This window comes from Ambystoma mexicanum, chromosome 2p (genome assembly GCF_040938575.1).
Source record: "Ambystoma mexicanum isolate Mex_15411 chromosome 2p, UKY_AmexF1_1, whole genome shotgun sequence".
NCBI lineage: Eukaryota > Metazoa > Chordata > Amphibia > Caudata > Ambystomatidae > Ambystoma > Ambystoma mexicanum.
In genome coordinates, this window is record NC_090923.1 from 551,869,140 (window position 1) to 551,881,457 (window position 12,318).

Sequence of the window (12,318 nt, forward strand, 5' to 3'; positions counted from 1 at the left end):
GAAGGGAGTACTTATATTCTCTTCTCCCGTTTCATGGCTTCCAGCTTTTTATTCATTCTTTTTTTCTGTTGCTAAATGCCAAAGGCATCTCACAACTTAATAAAAGACACTATTAGTAGCCCGGTTTTACAGGCCGGAGTAGTAATAGCAATAGGCCCCTTGCTGGGGGTGGGGAGACATTACCACTTCAGGTAATGTCCCGGGGCCTGCGTTAAGGCCCTTGCTTTGCTGGAGCGAAGCAAGGACCTTAAAGCAGGCCCCCGGGGCATTACCTGAAGCAGTAAATCCCCTCTCCCCAGCTCGGGGATTATTGCTTAAATATTGCACAGTGTTTCTTATCTAGAGCTTTAAAATAGTAACATTGCATGGTTGTGTGGCAAATTCACAATACAATGTAGTATTTCCACAACAATACCTCGTTATACCAGGAACATTACCATGGAATGTCAAGCTTCAGCACAGCACAGCTATAGTTCACTATAATGTGGAAAATCTACAATATCCCTCAGGAATACATACATATAGTGCAACAGATTCACAGCATTGCCCTGGGAGTACTCTATCCCTTCTTGAATACTCCACCATAGGTTGCCAAATCTTCAGCATTTCCTTTTGAATACAGCACTACATTCTGTCAAATAAACGGCATTATCATGGAAGCACGCACTAAAGTCGGTTACCCCGACGGAATTACCCCATTAACAATAAACGTTCGTGTGCAAAGGCAATGCTGTTACGCCGTGCACACTACACTATAGTATTCCAAATCTACAGCATTACCTCTTGAGCATTGCTTTATTACGTGTACAGGCAGCAGCCCCCCTGTTTCTGGGCCATGGTAAATAGTGGGTGTCCCCTAGGGTGCAGTTAATCAGTCCAAAGGCTGTGGGGATTATGTTGCTTGTGACCATGATTGCATGTGGCTCTAATAAAATGGACTCTCTGTGGAATCTTCTGCTCAGTGACCCTGACAAAGGACAGTAACAAACATACACCGTTATAATACCTTATTAGCACACAAGTGCTTTAATACTCAATGTTAGCCAAGAGATATTAACTGTGCTGCCCTTTATGCATCATTACTCAAAGGGTACTAAAAGGAGTGTCCCTGATATGCATTAATACCTAAAAGTATTATATCGTTTCCCTAATACACAATATTACCCGAGAAGTGTGCATAACCGTCCCTTATGTACAATACTACCCTAGACGTATTAAACGTGATGGTGCAAAATAAATCAATATTAGTCTCGAAATATTAGACACAAGTGTCCTAATATGTAACATTACTCTAAAAGTATTACGATTTATAAGCCTTGAGTATGTTGTACTTCACCGGGCCTAATATGCAATATTACTCCCGAGGTATATGACATGTTAGTACCCCTTACAACCAATATTACCGTAGAATATTGTGAACAATATAAATATAATAGCGTACTAACGTCTTCTAATCCATGGCTTATGTATTTGAGGATGACTATAGAATGTATATGGTATACAATCCTATATGTGCCCCAGAGTATGCAGAATAAAGTCCATCCGACTGTCCATTATCAGCCTATTACAGGCCATCAACAGTTTCTGTAACATATAGAGCACAAGGCCACATGCCCCAGAAGGGTACAGCACTAGGAGGGGGCTTTTAATACTCAGAATGTAATTTTTGCAGGGTATGTTGTGCAATACAATACAAAAAATAAATGACACCCTTTCTGTTGTGCTTATCCAAAATAGCAATACAGTGGAGTGAGTGTCAATAAATATATACACGAGTCAGCATTTTAGCTACTTCCGAATTTCCAAAGCTGGTGGGAAGTGGGGCTATGCCCCTGGTGAGGTGCAGAATATGTTATTCAGATGAAGAGCTGGGGTGATCCTGGGAGATAGGTCTGGGGTGAGGAGCAGAGCTTGTCTTCAAGTGAAGAGCAGTGATACGCCTCATGTTAGAACAGTGATGGGCCTCCTGCGCGGATCAGGGATGGGTCTTTGGAAAACAGCAAGGGTGGGCGTCAAGTAATGTATGGGGATCAGCCGCATGTGAGAAGTCATTAAGGGGTAGAGGCGTTGCTAGGGGGGGATAAAGGGACTATAGCCCCGGGTCTATTGGTTTTAGCCCCGTATAGAAGCTTAGGGGTTACAACCAAAAGGCTAGCTAGCCCTGAGTCCTCACATTCCCGACATTAGCGTAGCCCCAGATCTTTTCCAGACCTAGGAACACCCCTGTTAAGGGGCTTGAGCGAACAGCGAGGAGGGAAGCAACAAGGATGAGCTTAAGATGAGGGGCCAGGATGGATCTCAATGAGAAACACGTTGGACCTTAGAGGGCCAGGGATAGGCTACAATGTGAAGCAGGGATGGGCCTCGGATTAGGAGCAGGCCTCCGAAGTGGTGTTACACAAAGGGATGGCAGTATATAGATCCATATTATGGCAAGGGGCTTCCCGGCCTTCAGAGATAAAGTCCTTGGGCCACGTTGGGGTCTTGAACAGTTGAGGCCCCCTGCACAACAGGGCTGTATGTTACAGCGCTGGAACTTGAGTGAGATACACGTATGGGCCTTGGTGGAGGAGTGGGGATTAGTCCTTCCAGTGAGATGCGGGGACGGGGCTGAGAAGAATGTTTGCTAAATCTACCTTTGCCTGGAGGACCAGTGAGGCAATGCGTTTCAGGCGCACTGCAATGACGTCATAGTCTTTATTGAACGATTATAAGATTACGCATGGTATATATGAATTATACATTGCTTGGCATACGGATATTGCACAGGTGTGAGACCCCCCCACCACCCCATGTCATATAAATCACAAGGGTGGGGCTGACTGGTTTAAACATTCTCAGGACTCCGAGGTGACTTCATATCCTAAAAGGCTACTCACGGGTGTACATTGTTCAATGAAACAGCAACACACAATGGGGATTCTTTTGAAGGAGTCAATGGGTGCTGTGAATTAGTAACATTTTGCAGTGTTGCACGGGATGCGATTGTTTCTTTGAAAAGGCAGCTGTTTGTGTGCTAATGCACCCAGACTGTGTTCTCAGTGTGAATTGGGCTGGGGAATTACGTTTTTTTTTAAAGTCTCCCTCACCCCCAAATATACATATAATTATACTTTGTGTGGGCAAGGAACACCGTGCCACATAGCGTACAAGGCTGAGGGCCGCCTTGTATGGGTGCCGAGCTCCAAAATGACCATTCTAGCCTTTTACACTCATTGCTGGGGGTACATTATTCCGAATAATAACACAATCATAAAGCATGTTCTCGATAATGCTGTCCCAGGCTGGCTGCCCCGCCCGGCGGGTCGTTACCAGTCGAGAAACGGGAAGGCGTGCGCACCGCATGACCCGCACCACCGGCATGGGCGGAGCAGCACGAGGAGCGGGAAAGTGGAGCGAGAGCGGGCCAGGCGGAGGGACGGAGCACGCGTGACTGGCTGGGGAAGCGGGCGAGTGCACCAGAGTGACGGGCAGGCTGTGCCGTGAGCTGGGAGCCGGGGGAAATGGCATCCGGACGAAACGCGGGCATTTCCTCGCGTCCCGATTGGTCGCGGGAAATTCCAAGGCTGCTCATTAATGTAACGCTTTGTTTTCTAAATGGATTCTTTCCAAGAAATTCCGTGTCGTGCTCTCATAAAACCCATTATCCCGTCTTGTCAGTGATGTGTTTTCCACACACTGAGGCGGGCGTGCCGCGTTTAGGCGGCATTACTCAAGCAGAGCTCGAGCCTGGCCGGGCTTCGAACGTGAAGGGTGCCCCCTGGGAGTGGTGCACGCGGTGCGGGGGCTGTCAGTGGGGTCTGCTTTACGGGGTAAATGTTTCCAGGGGGCAGACGGGGTATGCATTACGCAGGGCTGTGAACAATCACTCATATACTCAACACATAGAAGGACACAGGGTGAGCCATGCACTAAACCGCTGCGACACGGCCGGGGCAAGTGCAGACATAGGCACTCAAACACAGACACACACGCACAACCCACATAGAATTAGCACATACACAGGTGGAACACACGCGGCGAGGGACACACTTCACAGCACAAGCCATGCCCAGAGAGCACGTAGACACACAACCAAATGGGCATACAGGACTGACGCACACAGAAAGACAGACATACACTGAGACAAGACGAGCATCACAGGCAGACACACACACACATTGCGAGACAGTCAGAGACACACTGATGCAATAGACATTAGTAACTTCACTTGCTTACAGTCCACAAGCCATTGTTTTGAAAGCTCATTGTAATGTCCATCGCGCTTTCCATAGGACTCGACCTGACTATTTACAGGAGAAATTCTGTTTACTTCTTACGTCCCTACTCACTCTCTACACTCTGCAACTGCTTCGATTATTGTCGCGCCCCGTTTTTCTTGCTCACGCACTGGGGCTCGGCCCTTTTCCATGGCTGCTGCTCAGCTATGGAATAAGCCCCGCCCCCCTTTTGCGTGCTACTGAAGATCATTTATTTTTTCCTTCTTCGTCTCTTCATTCTTCCGGATGTGCCCTTTCCGTGTTTTAGCGCCAAGATGCCCTTGTGCTGAATGTATGCGCCCAATACCTTTGTATATCATAACATAGCATACACAGAGTGAGCAGTGGCTCACCATGGACTAACCCGCCTCTTGTCACTGTCCTTCACTGCAGGCAGTCACTAAATGAAGGTACTAAGTGCTGAAGAACCAGAGTGCGACTAGTCGCGTGCTTTCAGTGGAGTAACGTTGCTGAAAATGTTGGGTGGGACATGACATCTGAAGAAAAGATGCCCCAGCCAAATGAATGGGGACAAAATGGTGTGCCATGAAAGTTGGAGGGGACAAACACCCCCGCACCCCCTAAAATTATGCCCATGCATGCTTTCCAGAGATAACATGCACTGCCTAGTGGGTCCTTCACAAACAGGGCGATACATGCTTAGAGGAGTAAGGCGCAGTGGTAGCGTGCCTTTGAAGAAATGAAGGGGCCGATTCATGGAATTATTTGCGTGGAAAATTCGGGATGTGCATGCCATTATGCATGAGAATCCCCATTTGTCAATTCATGGAATTGACTGTGCGGCACTTTTCCCTAACTTGCGTGGACTTCGCGCAGGCTTGGCACGTCTCTGCATGCGGTCGATTGTCTTGTGTGAGACACCACGCAGAGCGTGGGCGAGGCCTGCGCAGATGGCAGGGTAGGGGGTGGAACTCACAAAATGAGGAAGAACAATGGAAAAAGTGGGCATTACGAGGTATGGGCCGCAGGCAGTCCATAGCACGCCCATAAATGCGCACGACAAAGCATATTCATGGATGTGGCCGTGCAACCTTCCGCTTGCAAAATACCCATACATTCCTCCATCTCTCCGCCGTCCGAAGACAGGCGTAAGTACACTTGTGCAGAGCAATCACAGTGCAGAGGTAGGTTTGCATGTTGGATTTAGGGGTGCGTTTATGCAGCCGGGAGCCGATCAAACTTAGGGGTGCGTGTACGCAGTGTAGTGTGGAGCAGGAACGGTTTACGGGGGTTCACACACAGATTTTCTGAGAGTCAACCGAGCGCGAAACATCATACAGACTTTGTCAGGATGCTGGTAACCCCTATGCCAGATCTTCGAGATGCAGGCCTGCTTGCGGGGGGGCCCCAAGCACTGTTTGAAGGGTGCGTGTTGTCACACCTGGGGGAGCATGCAAAGGTAACTGTTCTAGCTGTTTTTGCTTCGCTCTGGGGCGTGTCAGGGGCGTTCTGTCTGTGACTTGCGTTTACGGTTACTTTGTGCAGTAAATTCCATGAATACGCGGGGCGCGCATTTTTTATTCTGCGTGAAGACTCACGCAGTGTCGTTCTCGGCACGTGGTCCTAGCGGGATAAATGCACACTTTTCTATGAATAAGCACCTGAGTATATTTGTTTAGCACAACCTGTGGTGTGATGGAGTGCAGATGTCATAGTAGTCACTTAGTACAGTACCCCCAAGCACAGGTGCAGAGTATATGGGGACGAGGGAGCAGTTGCCCCTCTTTTCCTCCTTAAACAACAGGGGCATGAGTTTCATTTTGCCCTGTGGAGATTCTGCGACACGTGCTTTCCTAAATCACTGGGCATGGCAGGGTTTTTGGCTGGGGGTAGGTGAAGTGTTGGCATGCATCTTGCAAAATTAACATGTGCTGCTCACTTCAAAGTGGGACGGCCGCCTCATCATCAGCTCAGCCTTACTTGGGAGTGGGGGACAGGACAAAGCTGTTTGCAAGCACAGGTGAAGTAATGAATACAAAAGCAGAATCCTGCAAAGACAGCTCATCAGGTTAGGCGAATGTTGCTAAGATGTTATATGTCTGGACCTGCCTGTAAATCGAAACACATGTCTTAATTTTTTTTTTTTTAAAACCCTATTCCTGGGGATTAATCTGCTATAAAATGTGTTGTTTCTATCGGGGGATGGGTACTCGCCCGTTTTCCTCGGTGTGGGATCGTAGCGAGATGGTAGCCAGGCCCCCAAACTCGCCCCCACAGGCATTCTGTAAACGGCCAATGGCAGGCCCCACCCCCCTCGGTTCCCTCTTCCGCACTACTTTGCAAGAGTCTCGTGGGTTTTTTGTCGGTACTGCATTTGATGAACAATAATGTAGCCGCCGTTTTTTAGGGCTGCCTGGTGATGGGAACATATTAGTGATTTTCACGGGCTGTGGGGGAGGGCTGGGTGACATGGGATAGGGTTATGGGGGGCCTGCCCGCCTCATAAACAATGCTGCATACAGTGTAGTGCAATAGCCACCTCAGCGAAGTGTCCCAGTGTTCGAGCCACCCCACGGAGAGCACACTTGCCGGCACCCAGCCTGTACTCATTCCACGTTGCCACACGAGTCATGCTTCGCATATACAACGATGACCAATGTGTTTAATGGTGTACATGTACAGATTTAGAACTATTTAAAGTAAACCTAGGCGGCGCCCCGTTTGCACATGTAACTCCAGTAATTCGGCTGGCGTGGCTGTAAGACTTCCGCTGAGCCTGCCCGCGGGGGCACATTTGCCCCTTTATTTTGCATATTAGTGTAAATACAGCGGGCACTTTTAGGCTCCCGGAGAGCCACCCTCGCAGATCGGTACCAGCAGCCCCCAAACGGATCATGAATGTCTGTTCTGTACAGAAGTGCCAACAAGAGAAGGGGTGCATGGGGGCTGGGAGATGGTATAACTGATTGGCAAGAAAGCACGAGGACTGGAGAGGTTACCTGACTGGCAAGGACACATGGTGTTTGGGAAGGTTAATATAACCGACTGGCATGTGGACTGTGCAGGATAATATACTGACTGGCATGGAAGCATGGGGACTGGGGAAGATAATATAACTAACTGGCATGTGTACTGGCGAGGATAATATAACTGAGTGGTAAGGAGGCATGGGGACTGGGAAGGATAACTGGCATGGACAAATTGGGATTGGGAAGGATAATATAACTGACTGGCATGTGGACCGGGGAGGATAATATAACTGACAGGCAAGGAAGCATGGGGATTGGGGAGGATAACTGACTGGGATGGAAGCACGGGAACTGGGGAGGTTAATATAACTGACTGGCGTGTGGACTGGGGAGGATAATATAACTGACTGGTAAGGAGGCATGGGGACTGGGAAGGACAACTGGCATGGATACATGGGGATTGGGAAGGATAATATAACTGACTGGCAAGGAAGCATGGGGCTTGGGCGGATAACTGACTGCAACGGAAGCATGGCGACTGGGGAGAATAATATAAATGACTGGCAAGGAAGCATGGGGATTGGGGAGGATAACTGACTGGCATGGGAGCATGGATACTGGGGAGGATAATATAACTGACTGGCTTGTGGACTGGAGAGGATAATATACTGACTGGCAAGGAAGCCTGGGGACTGGGAAGGATAACTGGCATGGACACATGGGAATTGGGAAGGATAATATAACTGACTGGCATGTGGACCGGGGAGGATAATATAACTGACTGGCAAGGAAGCATGGGGAGAACAATATAACTGACTGGCATGGAAGCACGGGAACTGGGGAGGATAATATAACTGACTGGCGTGTGGACTGAGGAGCTTAATATAAGTGACTGTGGGTGGAAATATGGGTACTGGAGAGGATAATATAGTTATTATCTATATAGTTATAGTCAGTTGACTGGCATATGTTTATAGTCAGTTGACTGGCATGGAAGGAAGAAGACTGGGGAGGATAATATAACTGACTGGCGTGTGGACTGGGGAGTTTAATATAAGTGACTGTGGGTGGAAATATGGGTACTGGAGAGGATAATATAACTGACTGGCATGGAAGGAAGGGATCTGGGGAGGATAAAATAAGTAACTGGCGTGTGGATTGGGGAGGTTCATATAAGTGACTGTGGGTGGAAATATGGGCACTGGAGAGGATAATATAACTGACTGGCATGGAAGGAAGGGGACTTGAAAGTATAGACTGTTCATGGAAGCTTGGAGAGGGAAATATCATATAACTGACTGGCATGGAAGGAAGGGGACTTGAAAGTATAGCCTGTTCATGGAAGCTTGGAGAGGGAAATATCATATAACTGACTGGCATGGAAGGAAGGGGACTTGAAAGTATAGCCTGTTCATGGAAGCTTGGAGAGGGAAATATCATATAACTGACTGGCATGGAAGGAAGGGGACTTGAAAGTATAGACTGTTCATGGAAGCTTGGAGAGGGAAATATCATATAACTGACTGGCATGGAAGGAAGGGGACTTGAAAGTATAGACTGTTCATGGAAGCTTGGAGAGGGAAATATCATATAACTGACTGGCATGGAAGGAAGGGGACTTGAAAGTATAGACTGTTCATGGAAGCTTGGAGAGGGAAATATCATATAACTGACTGGCATGGAAGGAAGGGGACTTGAAAGTATAGACTGTTCATGGAAGCTTGGAGAGGGAAATATCATATAACTGACTGGCATGGAAGGAAGGGGACTTGAAAGTATAGCCTGTTCATGGAAGCTTGGAGAGGGAAATATCATATAACTGACTGGCACGTGGAAGGAAAATAAAAGTGACAGTGCAGGCCCCTTTCACATAATGCTACGTCTTACTGTTCCCCTGGGTGTAGTAATGCCTCATTTCTTTATGATAACCCTTTATTCCACTGATGCTAGTTGCCCTCGCTAATGACATGAGTACTGTGAGCAGAGTCTCCAGATTGGCAGTGGGTGTTAATATTCCACAATCTCATGGTCCCTGGTGCATTTCATTTATCGCTTAATACCCGAGTTGGGTTTCTAGGCGCAGATCAGGGATTCGAACCTCTGTTGCTCTGCGGGGTTTTGCTTCCTAGACCAGCACGTTGCCCCTGTGCTATCATCCGCTCCGTTTCCTGCTATCCCGTTTATCGTTCCTGCTGTGGTTTGAACCTGTGAAACACTAGGACACGTGACAGAAGGTGTCTGAATCAATCTTAACTCCCGGAACTATCTCGCCAGCATGTGACGGGGGTCAAAGGAGCTTGACGGAGTCCTTAAATCACGCGCTGCAGGCACCCCAGATCTGCATGAACACAAAGGAACACTTACACATGACCCGCCTTTGCACATAACTTCCCGCAAAACACATTTTATACATAACTAAACTTCACTTACAACTACGCAGCACTGTACACTTATACCAACTTTACATATGGCATAACCCCTTCACACATAGCTTCACATTTGCACTTGCCCTCATAATTTATCACAACCCATAAGATAGCTGCACACAGGTGTCGCCAAGTTCCCGGGCTAGCCCCCAAGAATCACTGATCTCAGCAGCCCCCACGCCTCTTACCTCTGTGCGACAGGCGCAGCCTGGGCACGTTCCCCTTGGAGCTCACACCTAAGACCGATAGCCACCACAGAGCCCCCAGGAGCGTCCTACCGCAGCGCGTGGGTGGCATGGTGCCAAGTATCCCTCTGGCACTGCCTCTCCCAGGGTCCTGGCTGCGGTTTTCCTGGCCTGTCCAGTGGCTGATGCGCTCAGGGCAGCGGGGCGCTGTGTGGGCAGCAGTGCACTCGGCTAATCCGTTCACAGCCAGGGAGAGCTTCCAGCGATGTTTTATGAAATGCCTGCTCCACCCAGCGCCTTCCAGGGGGATTGTGAGCGGGAGGGAGGGGGCGGACACCGCCTCTCACGCTCCAGCACACACTGCTGCCGCACAGCTGGCTCCTGCGGACTCTCAGGGAGTGAGGAAATCAGGTATCAGGCTAAAGAGTGGACACACCCCTTCAGCCCCCTAGATCCATACCAGATGGAGTAAAGAACTGGTGGAAGCGCACCGAAGAGGCCCAATGGTGGCGAAGGCGCTATATAAAAACACGCGCTGAACATAATATGACCGAAGAAAGAAGTCAAACGGCTCCATCCGTATGTGATAGGGGCGGGGGGAGTGGGTACCTAATACTCGATTATGTTAGTTGCCATTGTCACATTGCCTATCCCTTACGGAAAGTATACGCACATAGATGTGTATGGCCATTTCCATGGGCGATGTGAAATGTGCTCCCATCTATAGTTCCTTACTATATAGAACTCTGACGCCTAGCTGGCCCTCTATAACAGAAGGCAACCTACCCACCGCACTGCGAGTGTTTCGATAGGGCGGCCTGGGACCTTTACCAATCGCAGAGGCAAGTAGGCTGCGAGCCACAAGAGCCAGGCTAGGTCGCCCACTGCTCACATCCTCACATCCTGGATAAAGTAGAGCCAACTCCACAAGCAAGAAGATCGCACTCCCAGAACCAGCTAGCCAGGGGCCCTAGCCTGAAGGTGCAGTCAAGGGTCAGTATCTGTAACAGTTTATTGAGAGGCCACCCTCAACACGTGGAGTTTCTTCCCTCCCCACTCAAGGTGTCATGCAACAAACTGTTTAATGGATTCTTTTATACAGCCCTAGGTCCAATTCATCTAATACCGCTTGGATCCCTCCCCTGACCTACCAATAAGCCAAGAAACAGGCCAGTGTACACAAAATATATTTATTTTAATTATATGTTATGATATGATAGGTTATTTATAACATGCTTAATACCCAGAGGTTAAGCTGTGTTGCTCCATGTGGTCTTGCTTCCAAGGCGAGCACGTTGCCCCTGAGCTATCCTCCCAAGCCTAAGAAATATGTTAAGAAATATGTTACGAAATGTTAAGAAATATCGCACAAACTACACCCGTCACCTTGGTTGTGGCTCACAATCAACTTATTGTTACACAAATAATTCACATAAATTAATTGGGGAAACACAAATCACAGTACTTTATCTCAATTTCAATTCAATAAATAATTAGCTGGTAAGTGAACACAATTACAAATGTAGTGCTGTGCAATTTCGATTTGCCTGCATGCTTAAAAGGCTAGCAGTTCAGTTTTACAAATTTGGCAAATGTCCATGGCAATTATTATTTCACCAACACTTTTGCTTTAAAATAAATACAGCGTGATTTAGCTTTTTGATTTTCAGGACCCCTCCTTACTTTGGTCTGGGTTGGGGAAGTCTGACAGAAAAATTAGGATGATTGAAGAATTTGGGATTTCAGACCCCCTCCACTGAAATGCCTGTGTTGGGGAAAGTTGGATAAAAAGATTGGACGGATTTAAGAACAAAAACAACCCCCTTCCTTAAAGAAGTCAGGGTCAACAGGACAAAAACGATGAACCAATTAAATTATAGGCTATAGTTTTTCAGTTCACACTGCTAAGTGAGCTTTGTTAATTTTGAATTTTAACAAAAATCACCTTGTAGTGTTCTGCCAAAGGAAATTAATTAAATTAATATTTTTAGTTAAGTAGGCCCATGATCTACACAGTTTTGCACCACCTGCCCACTATAGAGGGAAAGGATTTAAGGCTGGTAGATTCCCCCACCTTTTGGTTGCAAAGGGTTCACTTCTACTTACATAGAAAGCCTCTGTTTAATATTCAGGAAAGCCAGCTGCATTTCAGGACCCTCTTGAAAGATAGGGCAGGGCTCTGGTCACTCTAGTCTCAAGGATGTCCCCAGGCACCCCACCATAGGACCCAGTCAGCTTTTAGGCCTTCCCAGAAATAGACAGCTCCACCCAGATGCACTCTCAGCAATCTCCTTTGGTATTTCCTTGCAGCTGTGAGATGGTCAGTTTAAGCACCTCTCTTGATGGTAATTTCACCAGCTCCCCTTCAATGGTATTTTTTCAGCAGCTCTCTCTCTTCCCTATAGTGCACCCCCTCAATATAACAGCGATGACACAACCAAGTTTACAATCCTTGGCAATACCCTGGAAGAGTTCTTGCAAATAGGATTGTACAGTCACCCTTCTCTCTCCTCCCAAC

General features: G+C 47.8%; 1 protein-coding gene across 2 annotated transcripts in view; it reads right to left on the minus strand.

Annotated features, from left to right (window-relative positions):
• The window catches only part of SEMA3G (semaphorin 3G), a 218,600-nt gene extending 208,452 nt beyond the window's left edge, over positions 1–10,148 (minus strand). Inside the window, exon 1 of one of the 2 annotated variants that reach the window (XM_069644006.1) lies at positions 9,804–10,148. In XM_069644006.1, the coding sequence (XP_069500107.1) occupies positions 9,804–9,912 (109 nt within the window). In that variant the 5' untranslated portion in view covers positions 9,913–10,148. The remainder of the gene's footprint in view (positions 1–9,803) is intronic. The other variant, XM_069644007.1, reaches the window with a different exon arrangement.
• Between the last annotated feature and the right edge of the window lie 2,170 nt (positions 10,149–12,318).